This window comes from Trifolium pratense, linkage group LG7 (assembly GCF_020283565.1).
Source record: "Trifolium pratense cultivar HEN17-A07 linkage group LG7, ARS_RC_1.1, whole genome shotgun sequence".
In the NCBI taxonomy this organism is placed as follows: domain Eukaryota; kingdom Viridiplantae; phylum Streptophyta; class Magnoliopsida; order Fabales; family Fabaceae; genus Trifolium; species Trifolium pratense.
The window spans coordinates 5,336,638-5,359,006 of NC_060065.1; the positions used below are offsets into that span (position 1 = coordinate 5,336,638).

General features: G+C 31.9%; 2 protein-coding genes, 1 long non-coding RNA gene and 1 pseudogene across 5 annotated transcripts; 3 read left to right on the plus strand and 1 right to left on the minus strand.

The window, feature by feature from the left end:
- Positions 1 to 259: 259 nt before the first annotated feature.
- Positions 260 to 2,113, minus strand: LOC123894878. The gene is made up of 3 exons (XM_045944972.1): positions 1,865 to 2,113; positions 1,467 to 1,698; positions 260 to 684 (listed from the first exon to the last, which is right to left on the minus strand). Exons 1-3 carry the CDS (start codon positions 1,984 to 1,986, stop codon positions 385 to 387), a joined length of 654 nt encoding a protein of 217 aa, XP_045800928.1. The 5' UTR covers positions 1,987 to 2,113; the 3' UTR covers positions 260 to 384.
- Positions 2,114 to 3,438: 1,325 nt separating this feature from the next.
- LOC123899080 (protein OVEREXPRESSOR OF CATIONIC PEROXIDASE 3-like) lies at positions 3,439 to 9,570 on the plus strand. 3 transcript variants are annotated; one of them, XM_045950137.1, is made up of 5 exons: positions 3,523 to 3,782; positions 3,931 to 3,940; positions 6,887 to 7,212; positions 7,960 to 8,268; positions 9,175 to 9,570. In XM_045950137.1, the coding sequence occupies exons 1-5, from the start codon at positions 3,615 to 3,617 to the stop codon at positions 9,313 to 9,315; spliced, it is 954 nt and encodes a 317-aa protein (XP_045806093.1). In that variant the 5' UTR covers positions 3,523 to 3,614; the 3' UTR covers positions 9,316 to 9,570. The 3 variants fall into 3 exon arrangements, with proteins under 3 accessions (XP_045806091.1, XP_045806093.1, XP_045806092.1); XM_045950135.1 differs by lacking the exons at positions 6,887 to 7,212; positions 7,960 to 8,268; positions 9,175 to 9,570 and adding exons at positions 4,197 to 4,721; positions 5,313 to 5,778 and having other exon boundaries at positions 3,439 to 3,782; positions 3,854 to 3,940; XM_045950136.1 differs by lacking the exons at positions 3,523 to 3,782; positions 3,931 to 3,940 and adding an exon at positions 6,523 to 6,760 and having other exon boundaries at positions 6,862 to 7,212.
- A 162-nt stretch (positions 9,571 to 9,732) lies between these two features.
- LOC123895726 lies at positions 9,733 to 16,871 on the plus strand (annotated as a pseudogene).
- Positions 16,872 to 17,337: 466 nt separating this feature from the next.
- On the plus strand, positions 17,338 to 18,547 carry LOC123898638. The gene is made up of 2 exons (XR_006805379.1): positions 17,338 to 17,618; positions 18,030 to 18,547. It is a non-coding gene; the product is annotated as an uncharacterized LOC123898638 (long non-coding RNA).
- The last annotated feature ends 3,822 nt before the right edge of the window (positions 18,548 to 22,369 follow it).

A 22,369-nucleotide genomic window follows, 5' to 3' on the forward strand; every position in this document is an offset into this window, starting at 1 on the left:
GTACTGATAAAAAAACAGCTTAGAATATCAGTTTCCCTAACCTACAACAACAAACTATTAATTTAAATGTGTGCTTCCCTAACCTACAACAACAAACTATTTATAGTTAGAAACTAAAAAACCACTTCACCAATTATGTATTCTGATATAAATTACTAACATGCAGTGAATAACCATTTTTATCAGTTACTTGACGCATGTGTTTGTAAAAAATTTCAAGTCTTTTCTTTATCTTCTACGGATCAACAAGCTCAATCAATTAATAGTAATATTCTAAAATGAAAATTTAACAATTCTGGGAAAAAAAACTGAACTATGTCTATCTGTTCCAAAAGGAATTTTGGGGAAATGCGTACAAGTTTAACATGTCAAAATGAGAATCACTTATTTCAGCTTAGACTTTGATGAGCTCTTAAGAGGTTTAGCAGTGGATCGGACAGGGGCCGACCTAGCAGCAACCTTCTTCATATCATATTTTACAGACGAGAAAGCACATATCATGGCAAACACCATTGTAGGGTAGACGTAGACAGCTCTCGCAGGATCAGTATTTACTGGCTTTCCTAAAATTCCTTCTTTGACCAGTCCCCATATCACAAGAAGTGATCCAAATATGCTCATTCTCCCAGGTTTCAGAATACCAACAAGTGCTCCTGCCACTGAAAAGTAGCTTCCGGCGAGGACCTGATAAATAATTGACATATATTCATATTAGATGTAAAGTACCAACAAAGACCTAATGAAAAATAGAATCATCTGCAACAATGAAAACAGCTGAAATAACCAAAGAGACTTGTTAAAAGGCTGATGAAGGTAAACCAAAATGCAAACATGCAAGAACAATTAGGGAGTACATTTTACACGAGTTTTAGGAATCACACCTCTTCAATTTATCAACAGAGTATTGTCAATTAGGGAGTACATTTTACACAAGTTCCTTGAAAAAATTGCCTCAGCAAGTAAAACTTGAAATCCAATAATCAATTGCTATGTCATTGTTCAACATAGCATAGGAGGCATCAGCCATTTCAAAGGGAAAAATTCCAACAAAAATCACAAACAAGACTAAGACCATGTTTGGATAAACAACTTAATTAAGCATTTATAGCATAGAATAAAGTCAAATTGTTTTTAATATTTTATACAAGCTATAAGTTGTTTGCATAAGCTATCATGGAGAGCTTAAGGAAATTTGTTGAAAACAACTTACAGACATGTCATAAGTTATATCTATAGGTTCTCCAAAACACTCTGACAAGTGTTTATGTCGGTAGATAAGTTAAAATAAGTCAATTCAAACAGACCCTAGAAAGGATGATTCAAACTATAGATGACAACTCCAGATAACAAGAAGATTATACGAAGCCCGCTCAATACATGCAAATAATGGGATTTCACTACAAGATACTTCAAAGTTCAATCATCAAAACTCAAAAGTGACAAATGGTCGGTTAAATGGTTCGAACCTCCAAGCGTTGAAGATCAGTTACTGCAGAAGCTTCCTTTATAGTTGTCAAGTTATACAAATCAAACAAACTATCCCAACTAGGTACAGTCCTGTTGTTGATAAGGCCATTTAAAGCAGCACCTGGGTACAAAAGACCCTTAATAATTGGAACTGGAAATACCTCACTTGCAACTAACTGTGATGATGTAACATGTAAAGGGGTTGTACAAACACCAGATCTACATGTAACCCTGTAATCAAAGTAACATAAAAATCATAAATTTCAATTCAAATTTGCTCAATTATACAATATCCTAGTAAGAAAGTATATGATTTTAACTGCAAAATACTGCAAAGAAAAGTGTTTGATATTCAATTAGAAAATTGTGTGCATGATTAATAGGTTGGTAGGAGTACCTGAAAAGAGGGACTTGGAAGAGGATGAGGAGGAAGTAGATGCGAGCAGCAATTGAAGAAATGTTTTTGGTCCATGATTTGGATGAAGATGGTGATCGGGAAGATACCACCGGTGTTGCCATGGAGAAAGGAAGATCTGAGACGATGGATGGATGGAATCAATCAACAAACAGGAACAGAGTGTCCCCATCTCATTTTCACTACTTTATTTTGGATGGATTCACTCTATTTTTTTATTCCTTTTCCCATACAATATTTGTTATTCATTTTTGTTTTGTTTATAATAAATAAACTTGTATATTTTTTTATTTTTTTATCTGAGGTTTAGTGACTCGAAATTATACCTTAAAGGTGGACAAGTGAATTGTCTGTGCTTCGAACTCCGACTCATGTATAATTTATATGATATTTCTATCAACTGAATTAAACTCACGAGACAATTTGTATTTAGTTTATTTTGGGGTTAAATATATTATTTTTTTTATGGAGGGGTTCAATATATTTTTAGTGTTTATAAAATAATAATCAAATTTTATTTTTAGTCTTTATAAGAAAATAATGAAATGTTTTGGTCTCTACAAAATTTTAAGGTATTATTAAATTTTTTTAAATTGTTTAATTATCGTAGAACTTTTAATTTTTGAATAATTATTTTTCAAACATTTTAAAATACAACAAAAAGTTTTTTTACAAAACTTTAGAATTTTTTAAAATAAAAAATAATAATTATGAATTTTTTAAATTTCAAAAAGTAAAGACAAGAGTGTTGAGGTTCATCTTTATAATGAAGTACCAAAAATATATTAGCTTATTTTTGAGCTTATGCAAAATGATTTATGCAAATAAATAAGTTTTTATGTATTATTATAAGTTCGTCAAGGTAGTTTATGAAGAAAAAAAATAGCTTATAAACATACAGTTCTCGTTAGTGTGAACTTATAATTTAACATAAAATATTATTTATTTTGCATTTATTTGCATAAGCTGTTTTAAATAAACTCAAAAATAAGTTAAACCAAACACGCCCTTAACTATTTATTTTATTTCATCTTTATAATGAAGGTGATGAGGTTGGAACTTAAAAGATAAAAATCTAACAACTAAATTACTTGCGAAAAAAGTAATATCTTGAAACGAAGTAAGTAAATTATAAAAAAATTATTCTACCTAAAAATCAATTTTAGATTTGATCTTACCTGGATCAGACAGTGGGATGGCCAGCAAGCACATCCGTAGTTAAGCGATCCACAAATGGGGGTTGTACTTGCAGGTGTTCCGTTTCAAGTCACTAGAGGTTTAGAAAGTGTGGGTAAAGAATAGAATACCCGGTCTTCTAATGAGGATGGTTTATATAGAGCCTCCGACGCTAGGCCAAATGTCTCTATTATGACATAGTTTATCCACCCATAATGGATGACATTCAGGATTTCTACGCAAATATAGGGACAAATTGTTCGTGCTCGTCATCCTAAGTTAAACCGTTTCACTAACCAGAGATAGTGAATAAGCTTGGATGACAAACTCAAATATCGAATAAAAATCAATGGACCCATGCATCACACGGGTTTTAAACTAGTTCTCATAAAAAAAAATAAAAAAATTGATGGTTATCTAACCTTCTTGCTTAAAAAAAAAAAAAGATTAGCTAACCTTCAACCCCATCTTTTACTTTTGTGTCAAAAACAAAAAACCTTAAACCCCATATCTCCGCGGTGGTAACTGGTAAAAGAAGATACATATTCAGACAAAAATGGCTGTAGCGATTCAAAGTCTATCATGTGCTCGTTTCGTCACTTTCGGAGGAAACCGATCTTTTCCTTTGCAACCAAAACCTCTTCCCTTCTCCATCACTCTTTCTTCAAACTCTCCGAATCTCATTGTCACCGCCTCTTCCAAAAACAAAAACAAAAACAAAAAGGTTATCTCAAAATTTCAATTATATTCTTCACAAGTGCTTAATTTATATTAAAGCTTTTCAATTTTTTGCAGAAAAATTCTTCTCATTTCACCCCCTCTTCCAAAAACAAAAACAACAACACCAACAATAACACCACTGCCAACAACAGCAACAACAAGGTTATTTCAATTTCAACAATATTGTTCCAATTCGAAATACAAGCAATGTTGTGTCTCCTAGGTCTTTAGCATTAGTAGTTTTTAAGAGGATTTGTTTTATCATCCAAAAAGGTTATCGGCGCAGCGCAGCTTATTGCCCGTTTGTCTGTGTAGTTATCTTGAATATATATACAAATTATATAGTAAAAATAGTCATTATAATACAATTCATAGTTCACAAATGCTTAATTTATATTATGCTTTTTAAATTTTGTAGGAAAAAACACCTCATGTTACTAAGGGGAATGATAAAGAGGAGGATGCATTGGAGATGCTCTTCAAGAAACTCGAAAAAGTTCTCAAAACCGATGATTTTTCAAAAGATCATAGCGGTGATGATCATGTAACTGACGAAGATCTTGCTTTGTTTGAACGTGAATTAAATGGTGTGTTGGGTGAATTAGGAGGTGTACTGGGTGGATTTGATTCTGAATTGTTGAACTCAGATACCGGTGAAACACAAGCTGATAATGATGCAGAAAAAAACAGTGGTGATAGAAATGAGAACTCACTGTTTCGACGTGAATTAGATGGCATGTTGGGTGAATTTGAAGGTTTGTTGGGTGAATTAGAAGGTGCGTTGGATGAATTTGATGCTGTGAACTCAGATACCAACGAAACACAGGTTGTTAATGATGCCAAAAAAAGTAGTAGTGATGGAAATGAGAACTCACCAAAGCTTAGAATTTCGAAATTGAATAAATTGGTTAGAGCTTTGAAAACTAGACGCGGCAAAACAAGTGTAAGTGCTTTTGTTTCTGTATTTTCAGCCTAATTTGTTTTTTTACTTGTTGCAATGTTACATTTTACCTATCTTTCACTTTTTTCCAATTTCATTTCTTTAGTTAAGTAGTTATGATATGAGTTTAATTTTGATACCCTGTTACTTTTAGTGTGAAAAAGTTTAACAATGTCAACAAATTACAGCCAATCATATGTAGGACGTTAGAAGTAGTTACGATTGAAATCAAAAGTTTTGAAGGATTTGACGATTATCATTGATTGACTGCGTCAAATATTTATATTTACAGCATATATGAGTTGGAACAAATTAGTTATATATTGTGAGTTTATAGCTAATAAAAATGTCCGGGTTTTCTTTGTACCATAACTAAAGTGTACACCGGTTCCGGCATCGGGAGTTGATTCAATAAGAGTCATAGCGGAGTTTGATGATGGGATTGTTTGATTATAGTTTAAAGAGGTTATGTGCTCTAGTTTCTTCCCTACTTGAAATACCTGTATGATAGTCATTTGAGATATGAAGCACGGACATAACAATAGTATCATTTGAGCTATGAAGAAGTTATGCTTTGTATTATTTTTTTTGCAGAAAAATTTGTCTCATGTTACCGAGGGGAATGATGAAAAGGAGGATGCATTTGAGATGCTCTTCAAGAAACTCGAAGAAGCTCTCAAAAACGATGATTTACCAAAAGATGATAGCGGTGATGATGATATAACTGAAGAAGAAATTGCTTTGTTTGAAGAAAAGTTAGAAGGTGTGTTGGGTGATTTCGGTGCTGAATTGTTAAACTCCGATAGCAGTGAAACACATGCTGATAATGATGCTGAAAAAAACAGTGGTGATGGATATGAAAATTCGAAGCTTAGAACTTTGCTTTCATCAATTTCATTTTCTCTTTTTGGGGAATGTATTTGACTAGTTTCTTTCAAAGAGCTAAACATTACATGCCATTATGAACCATACAGATGTATGCTAAGGGCTGTGCAATGGTATGCAATTCCCATACTTTTGATTTACTTATATGTTACCAGGAATCAGGTACTGATCAAAAGCTTGTCTAGAAACTGTATTTTGAAGCATTAAGTAACTTTACACGGAATCATGATTAAGCATTAAGCATTTAGCATTTAATCTCGTCTAAAACCTCATTGTCATCATTGTACACCAAAAAACACTCACCGAAGAGAGTTGCAAAGGTGTTAAGACAGAAACATAAGTTGTATACGATTTTCTGATGTATATATTTGAGTTACAAACCCCTCTATAGTGTTTAAAAGTTACATATGATCCGAACCAGTGAGTCGAATAACCATTTTTATCAGTTAGTTGAAGCCTGTTTGTAAACTTTGCCAAGAAGTCTTTTCTTTACCTTCTACGGATCAACAAGCTGACTCAATTAATAGTAATGACATTGTAAAATGAAAATTTAACAATTCTGGGAAAAAAAAGCTGAACAATGCCTATCTATTCCAAAAGGAATTCGGGAGAAACGTGTGCAAGTTTAACATGTCAAAAATGAGAATCACTTATTTAAGCTTAGACTTTGATGAGCTATCAAGAGGTTTAGCAGTGGATTCGACTTTGAAAATAGTTGTTCAGTTGCTAAGTCAATTTGTATTTTTAAATGATTATATTGAAAACAAGAAAAAAATTTATAATTTATTTTATTTTAGATTTTTTTAATGAAAGTTTTTACAAGAAACTTTTAATTTATCTTATTTTTAATTTTCTAAAATTATTTTTTTTACGAACTTTAGTTTATTTAAATTTAATTTATTTATAATAGTTGATGATAGATTATCTAAACCTTCAACGTCATCCCCGCGGTGGTAACTACTAACTGGAAAAAGAAGATAAAATAATCAGAGAAAAATGGCGGTGGCGATTCAATGTGCTCGTTTCGTCACTGTCGGAGGAAACCGATCCTATCCACTACAACGAAAACCTCTTCTCTTCTCCGCCACTCTTTCTTCTCGCTCTCTGAACCTCACTCCTCAATTGTCACTGCCTCTTCCAAAAAGAAAACCAACAAGGTTATCTCAATTTCAACAATATTCTTCCAATTCCAAATCCAATACAATTCATACTTCCTACCTAAATGCTTAATTTATACTATACTTTTTATTTTTTGCAGAAAAAATCATCTCATGTTACCGAAGGGAACGATGAAGAGGAAGACGCCTTTGAGTTGCTCTTCAAGCAACTCGAAGAAGATCTCAAAAACGACGATGGCGGTGATGACGACGACGATGATGATATAACTGAAGAAGAAATGGCTTTATTTGAACATGAATTAGAAGGTCTGTTAGGTGAATTAGATGATGATGATGATGATGAATTGTCGGACTCAGATAGCAGTGAAACAGAAGCTGATAATGATGCTGAAAAAACTAGTGCTGATGGAAATGAGAATTCACTGAAGCTTAGAACTTGGCAATTGAATAAATTGGCTAGAGCCTTGAAAACTGGACGCCGCAAAATAAGTGTAAGTGTTTTGATTAAGTAATTTTTTAGCCTAATTTGTTGAGAAAATCTTCGGTTAGTATGCAAACATTGTTAGTTATGAGTTTAAGCTTGATACAATGTTAGGGTAAAAAGTTTAATAATGTCAACTAATTATAACCAATCATATGTGTGATGTTAGAAGTAGTTATGAACTTATGATTGAAATCAAACATTGTTAATGATATCACGATTATCATTGATCAACATTGTACAGACATTTACAACGGTTAACGGTATATATTAAGCAGATGGAAAAATTTGATAGATCAGCCAAGTTGGATTTTTTGAATGATTTTGGATTGGTCCCGAATTGAGTCAAATATAATACTCCCTCCGGTCCTATATATAAGAAAAATTTTATTTTTTAGATTCATTGTAAATCTAGATACATTAACTTTTCAATGAATCTAGAAATCAAACTTTTTCTAGTAATTTGTGGAGAGAATCTTCGGTTAGTATGCAAACATCTTAACTTCAACTTGGATACTTTTTTAAAATGTTTATATTAAGAATCTGAGACGGATTTTTCCTTGAAAGGGGTGCAAGTTTGAAGGTAGTTACTAGTTATTATGTGTTCATGAGACAAAAGAAAGAAGGAAAGTGAGGGATATTTGTATTATCACAGATACTCAACATGAAAGACTTGTGCCAGTTGCGAGGTAATCCCGAATGTTGACTTTGGGAATTGGGACTCATTTCTCATTTTCATCTTTCCAATTTGTTGCAGGTAAAAGCCCTTGCTGCTGATGTCTGTCTTGATAGATCTCTCGTTCTTAATTTGCTCCGTAACCCTCCTCCGAATCTTCTGATGCTGAGCCTATCGATACCCGATGAACCCACACCATCAGCAATAGTACCTGAAACTACACCCGGGGAGACTCTTTATAAAGAAACAAGTGCAGATCATGCAGAATCTGAACCAAAGTCTGACTTACCTATTCATACCATGCAACAGAATTGGTCATCTCGAAAGCGATTGAAAAAGGCCCAACTTGACACTCTGGAGAGAGTTTACATGAGATCAAAGCGACCCACTGTAAGTAAATTTTCCCGTGATTCACTATCACAAGTTTTATGTTGTTAAATCATCCATACACAACTAGAAAAATCTTTATTGGCTTATTATTTAACTACTTGTTCTGATTTAACGTCTCCTTCTTTCTAGTCCAGTAGCAATTCCCTCTTAAATGAAAAGTTATGTTTGAGAATCTTAAAATAAATGATGCTTGTATTAGTATTCTGGTTTTATACAAAACAAAACAATTAAGATGCATAGTTATATCATGTATGTCTTTCACTGTGTTTCATGATTATTTGCTGTACTCATACTTTATGTTGTGCTGCACTAATACTTTATATTGCAAAATCCAAGATTAGTAATACAACTGCCGAAAATGAAGGTTAATCAACCGTTCTCATTCTCAGTCCTCAAGCTAAGTGTTTGACTTAATAGTATTGGTTCAGAGCATGGGATGTAAGAGGTGTTGATCTTGACTATGTATTTGTACATAATTGGTCAATATTAGGTTTATGGTTTTGTAATTAAGATTAGGTGAACACTCCGGTACCTTTTAGTTGGGTACCCCCAAAGACAAAATTAAATCTTATGCCATATTTTATATTAATTCATATTACAATAAATTCAAATTTTGAATGAATTTTGATTGTGGGGGTACCGGTACCCAACCAAACTCTTAAGGGTATCAAAGAATTTACCTTAAGATTAACCCCTCTCACAATGTCAACTGTCACCTTTTTTTGTGTGTATATATAGTCTATTGAAAGTTATTAAACACTACGTAATCATTACTACATAGTATTATGATATTTTACATTAATCGGGGAAAACATGGGTCGGTAGTTAATATAATGATTTTGCAATTCTCCTTTTTGCATAACTTGTTAACTTCAAATATTCTTATCTGTCTAAATGACAATGCAGAATGCAATGATAAGCAGTATCGTGCATGTTACAAACATTCCACGGAAAAAGGTTATTAAGTGGTTCGAAGACAGACGTGCTGAGGAGGGAGTTCCAGAACGCCGTCTTCCTTACCAGCACTCTGCTCATGAAACTGGTTGAAAATTTTAGTTGTTTATAATGATGGAAGCAATGTGAGAAATCTTATAACTGTATGGAAAAAAAATGTTTCACCAGCCTTGGTTAGCCTTGATAGTAATTATCGGTTTGGTTATTACAGCGATCATCAAAACTAGGATGTGATCCATTGATACTAATAGAGTACTACATAAGTTAATTTGTTAGTTTGTTAGCAACACGGTGTACTACAGTCACTATAAACATGAGCTATAAATAAAGAGCACTGATTGTATCCAATACTAGTCTGTTTTTTTCTTTTCACAATAACAAACTCAACTCAACTCATTTCTAGTCTTTTAATCAATCAACAATGTTGTCTTTAGGATTTTAATTCTCTCAAAGTCTCAAACTAACAGGATCTAGCCAATGTTTTATCACTCACATCCTTAGAATACTAATATGGTATCAAAGCAATATCACGAGGCTTCCACAACTCGTGCTGTCATGGATGTGAATCAGAAATTCCATTCTGCAATAGATCCAAGCTTCTTTGATATTGTATGAGGCACGATTCATTTGATTCATTCCCTGCTTCCATGGGTCATACGTTGATGAATCTTTCTCCAACAACACCGAAAGACGATTGAATATCTCTATCGCACCTTCGTTCTATAGTGTGGTGACTGGTGGTGGCTCATCACCATTGTTGCTTGTATCAGGGTTGTTACTTTGATCATAGAGTGTTCCTGCTGTGTCTATGTCATCTCGGCTCATCTAAGCAAAATTGTTCCTTATCCTCCAAGCTAACAAAGCTTGAAGTCAATGCCGTAGCCTTTAGGTCACTAGTTCTTGATTCTAGCACCATGGGAGATCTTGAAAGCCTGACTAATGGCTAAAAGCTTATAGTTTATAACTGATGACGGTTAACTTATGACCAATAAGCTAATTCTACTAACTTATAAACCATGTTATAATATTAGTCAAATATTTAATACTCCCTCCGTCCCATAATGAGTGACTAAGTTGATTTCACGTATGTCAATGTATAACTTTGACGATTAATATTTTTTATTGTATAATGGTAAAAATTATAAAAATTTAATATCGAGATCAATCCAACATCTTATATGTTAATATTTCTTTTTTATTTATTACTAATAGAAAAATATGGTCAAAGCAAGATATATGAATAATACATATTTTCAAAATGGGTCACTCATTGTGGGACGAAGGGAGTATTATTTTTTATCTTGTATTTTTAACTATTTATTACTATCTTATTTCAATTTTAATTATTATTTTTATATAATTAGTGAAAGGTAATCTTGTAAAATTAATTGTTCATAATTTTTCACACAAAATTAGTTACACTTTTTTTTTTGAATAATGACCTAGTGGCTAGAAATTTCACAAGGTAAATAAATAGAGCGTTTGGAGTTCGAACCCCAACTCCTGCATATAGAATGTGATGTTCTTACTGTAACGACCCGATTTTTATTATTCGCTATTTAAGTGTTTAATTAATTGTTGCGATGACTTTTAATTAAGTTAGTGGCGAATAGTTATTTATCGAGTGTATTAGTTAATGAGCGAGTTAAGTCGCGTTTGTGAGAGTTAGCGTCCGTGAGCTTTAGTTGGGCCGAGTTATTGGGCTTTTGGCCCATTGGGCCTATGTCACAATAAAGGGGAGAGCTTTATAAGCTCAAAAGGAGAGAGAGAAACTCATTTTCCTTGTGAGCTCAAGAAGAATGAAGAGAGAAGGAAGAGGAGGAGAGCTAGGGCAAGGAAAAGCTTGAGATTCAAAGAGGAAGCTCGAGATTTCGTCGGATCTAAGGTACGAGAGTTAGATTGCATATTCGTGAGTGGTCATAAAGAGGGGAGGATGTCGATTCCTCCATTCTCAAACTCTTTCACTCATTTTCGTTTTGGGTTGTGAGATTTTTCTTAATGAAAATGAAATCCATTGATCATAACATGTTTAATAAACCATTAACGAGTTGTATGAACAAATTAATGGGGTTTTGGATGGGAATTTGTAGATGTTTTTGTAAGAACTTGATAGTTTATGAGTTTAGATCTAAATGTGTCAAAAACCATGAAATAAGTGATTATTGATGTTAATAAGTTGCTTTTAAGTGTTTTTGACCATGTATAATCATAATCTATGTTTGGTATGTTTTCTGGAAGTCAAATAAGTGATTTTGGGTCGAAATAAGTGATTTTTAGTGTAAAATCGCGTTTTGACAGCTATTGGACTGATCCCCTGCGCCATGCGCAACTTCCTGTCAGACTACTTGCGCAATGCGCAACTCTGCTTCAATTCTTCCTGGCTTCTGCGCAATGCGCGGCAGTCAGCAGACTAGAAAGTCAACTATTGACCTTAGGGTTGACTTTTTGACAGCTTTTGCACCCGGAACCTATTTTACCCAGTTTTTCGTGTAGATTCCGATTCCGGAGTTTGTTTTGTGAGATAATGCATGCTTAATAAAATTAGCTCATGTTTTTGGTATTGTGTTAAAATGCAAGTGAATACATTGTATGTAAGAAACGATGTATGTTGATAGTATGATTTAATTGTGTTCTTATGCAATTGTTGTTGATGATTGTTGATGATGTTTGTTTAAATGTCAAAAGAAGTATATTAAGGTGTTAATCAACTTAATAAAGAAGGATATTAGAGTATGTTATTCTAATAAAGAAGTATATCGAATTATGTTATTTGATAAAGACGTATATTAAGGTATAATGTTATCTTAATAAAGACGAAAATGTCGGATAGTGTTCCACATTATAAATGACGAGCAAAATGCTAATTGTGTGAGTGTGAATTCATGAATTACATACATGCATTCATGAATTGTTGATGTATATTGGATATTCCAATAAAGACGGATATCGGATTATATTTATCTGATAAAGACAAATATTAGAGGTGAGATACTCTAATAAATACGATGGTACCACATGCATTAGATATGTCTAGGGTGACATAGCATGAATTTGAAGCATTAGATTGCATTATGATATGTGTAATTTTTGTGATAATTGTTATGTGACACAAATCTTTGGAATTGGTGATATTTGTCTATATGTGTTAGACTTACTTTTTGGTGTTGATTGTTCGATGATTATAAACGTAATTGGCTTCAATCTTTGGTATATACTATGATTGGTATGAATGATGATGTATATTTATATTTTATGAATATGCATGATGTTGTGATGAAGTGTTTAAGTATTACTTACTTACACTTGTATGATTTGATTATGTTTATCTAACTCTCCGTTTTGTGTATTTGACTGGTTTGAGATCAGATTTAACAGGTTATGTGTTTATCGATGTCGAGTCGTCGGTGAAGCTCCGCTCTGATTGTGACATGGGAAAAAGGGGTTTTATATGTATATAGAGTCTCCTTATCTAGGTTGTTTTGTATAGTTAATAAATACATTATTTGATTTAAGATTTGTATAAACAAGTAGTCTTACTAATTAATTAAATTAGTAGTATTTTTATGAAGTATGTAATACCTGAACTAAGATTTTATAATAACAAACTTTGATTTTCCGTCGCGTATTTTGAAAAAGATTTATCACGGTAAAATTTTATTAAATAATGGGTTTGTGTGTTATACTTACTAATTGTAAGCTAACAGAAAATTAGTTACACTTCTTAATTTGTGTGAAATAGCTAAAACGACTTATAATTTAAAGGAGAGATAATATATTTATTAATAATGATCATCTCAATTGTTTGCAACGTTGATGCAGTGCATTTCCTACAAATATATACGGTTATGGACTAGGCCAATGTCCAAACTTCCCGTCCTCTTAATATTTAGCTTGGATTAAACACAATTTTATAAAATATGTTTGTTAAATGGGAAATGTGTTGACTTATAAATATATTTTTAAATTATTTCTAATCAATATGAGACTCTTTAACGCGAACTTTCTAGTATTGATCATGTGAAGTAGAGTATATTGCTGGTTCATATGCTGCTTGTCAAGCATTAGGGATTGAATCGGTATTGAAGGAGTTAAAGGTAAATGTTGAAAGATCAATCAAGTTATAGATTGACAAAAAGTCTGCCATAAACTTTGCTAAAAATCCAATTCTACATGGAAGAAGCAAGCATATCGAGGCAAGATTTCACTTTCTAAGGGAGCAAGTCAATCAAGGAAGCTTGGAAGTGATACATTGTGCAACTGGTTCTCAAATAGCTTGGAAGTGATACATTGACCAAGAGTTTGAAAACTGACAAGTTTTTGAGCTTATAAGGAATTCACTTGGTGTTTTTCAACTTAAGAACTGATGTATAGGTAATTAAGGGAGCATGTTGTTTTGTAATTGTCAAACCTATTCAAACCGTGATGCTCTAGCATCTTTCCTAAGTAGTTGGTTACTTTCAAAGTTAGTTAGATGTAACTAACTTGTGTTAGTTACTGTAGTAGTTAGTTGGTTAGTTACTTGTCTAACAAGTTAAATACCTTGTGTTTTTCATTTTCTATAAGGAGTGTTAGATAATAATTGTAATTCACAACTTGTACAACTTCACATCTAGTATAACTTTCATTCTCACGATCAATAAAGAATAACTCTTTTCTCTCTTCTTCTTCATCTCTCTCAAATCACTTCAATTCACAAAGTGTGTGTTAGCACATGGGCCAAGTTTATGCCTAGTGCTTCAACATTTGTTCCAACATTTTCTCCTATATAAATAAATAATTATGCATTCAATATTTATGCACTCATACATATTTTGCTCCAATAATGCAAAATTATGCAACTTTTAAGCAACAAATAGAAAAAAGCCAATATTAAATTGATATAATAAGGTACTTGAATATTTTTTTTATACTCACTCTGCCATGATCACACTTGCTCTAATGATAAGAAAAAATAAGGTACAAATCTTTTGCCTATAAAACTCCTTTAGATACCCCTACTAGAGATGTTATAAGTGAGATTTGTTAAGAAATTAAAAAAAGGAAATAAGAGTTTTTTTTTTAAAAAAATAAAAAACTTTTTGACTTTTAAAGTGTTTAGAATAATAAAATAAAAATAATATATAATTATGATATATTTAATATATGCATTGAAATGATATGTTATGTTATTATTACCTCCGTCCCTAATTATAAGACCCTGCTTGACAAAAATGTTCTATTCATTTACCTTGTTTTGACCGTATTTTATTAATAATATATAAATGTAAATATTATCATATAAGATCTTGTTCAATTTGGTTTGATGAGTACTTTCAAAATATTAAATTTTTATAATTTTTATTAATAGACGATTAAAGATATTAGTGATCAAAATTGTGCATTGGCATACGTGCAGTAGTCAAACAAGATCTTATAATTAGGGACGGATTATATTTTCTTAAATGTTACTACAATTTTGGGTTACTATAGCGCCTATTTAATAGCTCTTTTTTAACAAGCGCTATTAAAAGTTGAAACGGAGCCCTAAAGTTTAATAATAAAAAAATAATAAGAAAAGAAAATATAAAACAAAAATAAATTAAACACATCTTCAGTTGTAACAAACAATAACCTTCATCTTGCGTAAAAAAAGAATAATCTCCATCTTCTTTCTATCTATCTATCATTCCACGGTTCCTCTACTTCTATGTTGCATGGGTACTCTTTTTTAGACTGAGTATCGATATCGGATACGTATCGGGTACCAGTACACGTACGGTACTCCCCCGGTACGCACTGACGCCGTACCTAGTTTTTTTTTTGTTTTGAAATGACGTGTGGTACGCTTTTGGTACGCGCGCAGTACACCAATCCAAAAAAAAACTGATTAGTTTCTTGTATTAGTTTTTCTTATAGGAAGATTTAGGTTTTTTATTTGTTTATAATATAAAGGTAGCAACTACTACTAAAAACAATAACAAAGTAGCCGCCGAAATTATTCACTCATTAATTGAAAATGAATTGGCTCAATTCAAAGAGAGATGAATATCTAATTTTTATTCATACCAATCTTCGTCTTCTCTCGAGAAAGAGAAATAGTAATATTTATAATGAAAGTGCAACAAAAATGTGAGATATTCGTAGAGATGAATGAGATTTATTTAATATATAGTTGATATTCTTGAAATTGCTAATCTTTCGTGCAATGAACCTAACTAGAGGTCGCTCTTTTTAGTAATGATTGAGAGGGAAATAATTGACTCATTTTGAGCTAATTGCTTTTTAATTTCATATTGTGATGTTTCGAACAATTTAAATTACTTTTTAGATATAGTAGCATTGCAATTTATAGATCGGAGATATTGGAGAGTGGAAACCTAATGGAAGCATGAAAATTATAGATCGGAAGAAGAATATATATTTAAGCTTTCACAAGGAGAATATGTTGCTGTTGAAAAGCTGGAGAAAATTTATGTTAAAGTTTCTGTTATTGAATCAGTAATTCTTCTGGAGCCTTTGAATAGTTTTCAAGATCTATCTTGTAATAATGAATTTAGGGTCCGTATAAAATGAACCAGTAAAAAGATTGGTCTATCATGGACCAATTTTTTCTTCACCCTTGGATTACATCATCCACACACTAAATTTAACGCTTCACTTCTTTCTCTTTCATTTCACTTTTTCTCTGCATTCTCCAAACCCCCAAAGTCCAACACTATAATCTCATCCTTGTTATGGTTCATCATATTTTGTTAAATTTCATTCATATTGCAGAACATAAAGGGATAGAACCAAAATCATTTATTTAAAGAAGAAAAAATGAAGTGAGAAAGAGGGAACAAGTAAGATGAGATTTGAGAGTCAGATTAACACAGGCATGAAACAATCTGTTTAAAAAATGAGCATAGAACAATTGGATTGGGTTTTCATTCATAGAAAATAAAATATGACATGCATTGAATATTCATAAACTTTATCTTGTAAAAGTTAATTTTCTCTTCTCTTTTTATAGAAAAAATAAAATCTTTTTGAAATTCCTTATATTATTTCATTGAATGATGTTTGGTAGTTTAGTTTTCCATAGCCACACAAGGTATTGATGTTGCTGGAACGAAAACTGGAAAGAGATAGAGATGAAGACACTAAAGATGAGAGAGAAAAACAAAAGAGGACATTATCTAATGTAGAGAGTAAGTCACAAAATCAATGAATCTATTTAATCCAATGGTTCTAACCATTTGTCCATTATGGACAAAAACATGTTTTGGTCCATACTAAACGATATATTCCCTTCAATAAAGGAATTAGTTTAAGCTTCTTTTCATGAGCAGACAATGTTTTGTGACGTGTTTATATCCTCCTTTGTTTCAGATATGGGTCTATGGAAATAATTGAGTACTTCATTGTGGCTGTTATTGACCCAAACAAGCAAGCACTTGAAGCTTGGGCAGGAAAAAATGATATGAAGATGGAGTTTGGTTCTCTCTGTGAAGATTCTTGGACGAAAATATACATTCTTGGAGAGCTCGTAAAGATTGAGAAAGAAAAGAAGGTTCTATTTATTTTTATGCCTCATAATATTTCTCTAATATTCCATATGAATCATGTTGGTAAAATTTCACATAAATCTGAAATTTTATACACCGTCACACTATTTTCATAATTAACATTGTAGCAAATAAAAGTGTCTGCATCCAAGGTATGTTTAGGTACATACCCCGAAGATTTATGTTTTATCCTATGTTCTTTTTGCTGTTGAAAGACTTTGAATTTATTAAAGCTGTTCATATATATTGATCCAGTTACATTTGACATGGAACGCGATCTTATAGCACCAACATTTAAGAAGATACAGTTGCTTAAACATTACCAGGTAGCCCTTGTGAGCGTTACCTTATGCCTTGCTGTTGAAATTATGCTTTTTTCTTTTAGGCTACGGTTAAAGCTATTGAAACTAGAACTTTCTTTGTTTTCCTTTCATTTCATCTTTTATTATTTTTCGGTATTAATTTCAAAACTAGTCATCATTGTTGATCAATGGAGGGAGAGAAGAATAGAAGAAAGGATTTATTGGGGCATCACTCTTGCTGCAACCAGAAGGTTAAAAGGATGATAAATTGGTCCAATTCCATTAATAATACCAATCTTATTTATTTTAGATCATTTATTTTAGTTGTTTAAGAGTTTAGTAACTTGCTAACTTGATTATCTAGTTTTATTTGAAATTTCGTGTAAGGGTTGTAATCCACTAGGCACCGAGGTGTATGAGTTGTTTAGTTATTTCTTTTAATAGGTGTATGTTGCTAGCTTACCTGAATGCAGGTTAGTGACCTGCCGCAGGGTATATATTTACAACAGATATCTATGTTTCTACCTTACCGCGGTGCGTTGTTGGTGTTGCCTGTACACCAATATGGGTGGGTTTCTTGGTACTCTTACACCAGATATCTATGAAGCTTTGATAATAAATGATATATGACTTTATTTTTATTTGTATTATAAAAGAATAAAAGAATATGGCAGGGCCAATAGATGTTTTTAATTACATGGACTTTGATTTTGTTTGTGTGTGTTATTTAGCTCCTAGGAGGTGTTGTCTTTCCTGGGCCATGAATGTGTTTTTGGCTCCAATAATTTTTTTTTTGATTAATTTGTGTTTCATGCACTTTTTCAGAGTTGTTGAACTCATTAATAGAATACATGAAACTGAAAAATATGTTTATGAAAACTCTGCAGATCTTATATAGATGTGTTTATGATAGTTGTCTTTACGATGACCTTCAAAATTTTGTCAATTAAAGATAGCTCCTTGTGAATTGTTTTGACAGGTAGAGTTTGGAGCTAAGTTTTGGAAACCGTTTAGCTGCATAATCATGTTATTCTCTGATGGATTGGTTTTTCTGCTATTGTACGTTGCTGCCTTCCTGTGGTGTTTTGTTTGAAGTTCTGGAGGTGTCTTGGTTCGTGTGGTTTTTCAGGGACTTGAAAACATGAGAGGTATTGCTGACTTGGTTTGAAAAATGGCAGAGGAGTGCTTAAGTTAGTTTGATTGCTTTGGTGTTCTGAACTCACCTGGTTGCAGGAAAAGGTATGCTGGGAGCTTATTGTGCAATGTGTAGGTTGTTATTATTTGATTAAGGTTGAGGCTCATAGGACCTTTGTATTAGTATATCTTAGCATAAGTTAATTTGTTTTGGTGGTGAGAGTTATGTACCCAGTTAGCTTCTTGATAGGACCTTTGTATTAACATAAGTTTGTTTTGTTGGTTAGAGATGTACTCAAATATTGTTTCAGACCAAATCTAGTATATTTTTCATGTTATATTGAAAAAGTACTTTTTATTCTCTATAAATTAGTAGATGTTATTTACTAGTTTTTAAATTTGAAATTAACTCCAGGTTTACATATTAAAAAATAACTCCAAGTTTACATATTAAAAAAAAAAGCTCCAGGTTGAATAATAAAAAACAAAGCTTCAGGTTGAATAATAATAAAAAAAACTCCAAGTTTACAATAGCGTTTCTTTATAAACCGTTGTAAAAGGTTTGAAAAAAATAGCACTTTATACATTGATGCTATTAAAGCTGGAACCTTTAATAGCGCTTTTTCCGTAAACCGCTATTAAATATTGTTGCCAAGGCGCCTTAATCACATATATTATAGCGTTTTATTACACAATAGCATTTTCTGAAAGCGCTATAATAGGTAGCAAACCTATTATAGCGGCAACATTTATAGCACTTTTAAGCACTATAAAAAGCGCTATAAAATTCATTTTTTGTATGAATGTGTGGGCAGGAGCCCACTTCAATTTTAATTTGCTATTACTATATAATATGTATATGTGTCTAGCATTGCATATATAGCTTAAATTTTTTCTTTTTGGAAAAAGATGCATATATTTAATTACCACAACAACAAATGGCCCGATGTGTCTTCACTATAATTCGTGTATATGTTTTCCTTTTATATTTAATTAATATCTAAGTTGATTTTTGACCCAATTAATATGTTATTTTAAGGGTCTCTACTGATAAGAGCCTACCCAATGGCGACGTCATTTTGAATTTATACATTATCAACAAGTGGTTTATCCTCTTATAAAAAAAATATTTCCTAAAATGCAATGTAATATTTATGCACTCATACATATTTTGCTCAAATAATGCAAAATTACGCAAGTTTTAAGCAACTCATAGTTGCTCTAATGATAAGAAAAGATAAGGTACTAATCTTTAACCTATAAAACTTCTTTAGATACCCCTATTAGAGATGCTCTAAGTGAGATTTGTTAAGAAATTAAAAAAGGAAATACGGGTTTTTTTTATAAATACTCCATCCGTCTCAATTTAGTTGACACAGTTGACTGTTGTGCACTATTCACACATATTGTTTTGACCTTATTTTTCTACTAATAAACAAGAATAAATATTAGCATATAAGATGTTGTTTGATTCGTCTCGATGAGTATTGTCAAAATATCAAATTTTTATAATTTTTACTATTATACAATTAAAAATATTAATCGTCAAAAATATGCATCGGCATGCGTGAAATAGTCAACCGTGACAATCAAATTAGGACGGAGGGAGTAAAAAACTTTTTGACTTTTAAAGTGTTTAGAATAATAAAATAAAAATAATAATTATGATATATTTAATATATATGCATTGAAATGATATGTTATATTATTAATATTATATTTTTGTTTATTTAAATGTTGCCTCCACTATTCGTTGTTTCGGGCTCGGTCACTAGATGAGATTAATTTCCACGTGCTTGTTCACACTTAGGATTACAATAAAATAAGACCAGGGACAAGGGAAAAGGGAAAGAACATCTCTTTAGTGGAACATAATTAGTACAAGCTCTGCACTCTGCACCTATCCAATATTAATATATGGCTTATGGCAATGGCAGCCGGCCGGTGTGTTCATGGAAAAGAAGAGGAGAAACAGTATATTCTTGATCCCATGTGAGAAACTTTTTCACTTCATGATCATGGCAAATATCCATTGCGAACTTTGTAAATGAAAGTGGGACATGATTCTCAAATTGATCATTTTTATAAGAAATTTTGATAAATTTTTAAATGTTTTAAATGTTTAATTTCACTTGTACCCTTATTTATTATGAGAGCGGATATTAAAAATAAGTAAATTAGTTGAATGAAGAGTAATTAAATACGAGTATACATAGAATAAGTTTAAATTTGTAAGAGTAATAAATGAAAATAACTATATTTAATGCGGTTAATTGGTCTGTGTGATTTTTTTAGAGTGCTTTTTATAAAAAGGATCGGGGCAAGTATTTAGTTAAAGATTTGAATAAAATAGATTCATTTTCATCGACTAATTTTTGCTTATATTTGAGACGATGGAGTATTTAATTGTTGTACCTTGGGATTGCTTTTTCAACTATGCATCCACATTGACATGTGTATTTGACATTTGGGTTCACAACATTTTTGGATTTTGGTGCATCTAGTTCAACTCCATTAAAACCCAACCATATAGGTTACAAAACCAACCATATTTGTTAACAATGATCAAAACCAATTTTGTCCAAACTTCTTGTCTTCTTAGAATTTAGGTTAAGTTTAACTTAATAATTTTACAAAACTAAATTAAGGTGATATTGTCTCTATTTATAAAGAATATTTTTAGGTAATTTATCGATTAATGCGAGACTCTTTTAACACATTTCTCTCAATTGTCTTTCCATTTCTACTTTTTGTGTCATCTCCCTTAGCATCGAACGAGTCTGGTGTGTTCCATCTCCACTTGCTTTCTCACCTTAATCAAGCTTGTTTTATAGTACTATAACATTTTTGACTTTCGACAGTAGCCGAAAACCATTGCTATAAGTCGAAAAACCGTGGCCAAAACAATAGGCAACGGTTTTGAAAGTGCACTTTATACGGCGTGGCCGTTTCCTTTGCAACGGTTTTTTTCAGTTTTAGGCCACGGTAACACAAACCCGCTGCTTATACTTTGAAATTTGCAACGCTTTTTAACCAGGCCCTATAGGCAGCGGTTTTTTCATGAGACTTTAGGGAACACTTGCCTACGTGTTGCTTATTTATATACTCCCTCCGGTCCTTTTTATAAGAAACACTTTGAAATTTTTATTTGGTCCTTTTTATAAGAAACACTTTGACACAATTCCATTTGTACCCTTATTAAATACAATCAAATAATTCATTATAATGCTAGTGCATTAATTAGAGAGACTTATTTCTCATGCTAGTCAAAGGTTAGTTTTGGAATATAACATAAAATGTTAGAATCATTAATGAGAAAATTTACCTTCCTTGGTCTGTGTGATTTTGTCAAAGTGTTCCTTATAATAAGGACCGGAGGGAGTACTGAAAAACAACCGCTGCCATTAATATCTTTTGAGAACAATTAAAAACCGTTGCCACTGAGTATGCCAAAAAAAAATTATATATATATTTGAAACACATTAACTTTACTGATATTGAATCCAAGACTCAAGTACAACAAAGGAGGAGATGGGAGATACAAATAATTCCCATAGCAAGTTACAAGAGGAGGACTACTAAAAAAACAATCCTCAAAACAGAGGAGAAAACATAGCCTAAATACAAAAACTCCACCTACACCGAGCTGAATTTTTGCATTCATATATCCTTCTATTGAAAATTCCAACACAGACTCACGTTTCATCTGATCAAAGACAACAAGCTGAAACAAATACAAATTCATATCATTTGAGAAGAGGTGAAAATTTGATTGAAACATATGCTTTTGCATTGACTAGTATTCTAATGCCTAGAATGAAAACAAAATTACATGGAATAATGTTGTTGCATAGAAGGGTATAATATTCTATTGTGAGATCTGAGAGGCGAGAAGGAACTTAGGGTTGTCGTTTGGGAATTTGAGACATTAGAACGCGTATACCGCTCAAACAATTTGTATATTAGTATTATATTATTGAAGAGGCAAGAGTATATATTAGTATTACTATTTTTTTTAAGGAATATTAGTATTTTGCAGTTATTTTAGGCATTGTTGATAAATATATATCCTGTATTTTTTTATTGCGCGTTTATTTGAATTATATATATTACTAAGTATTAAAGTTGAAAAATTTGATGAAAAAGTTTTTTTTTTATAATTAAAAGATTGATATATTAGTTATT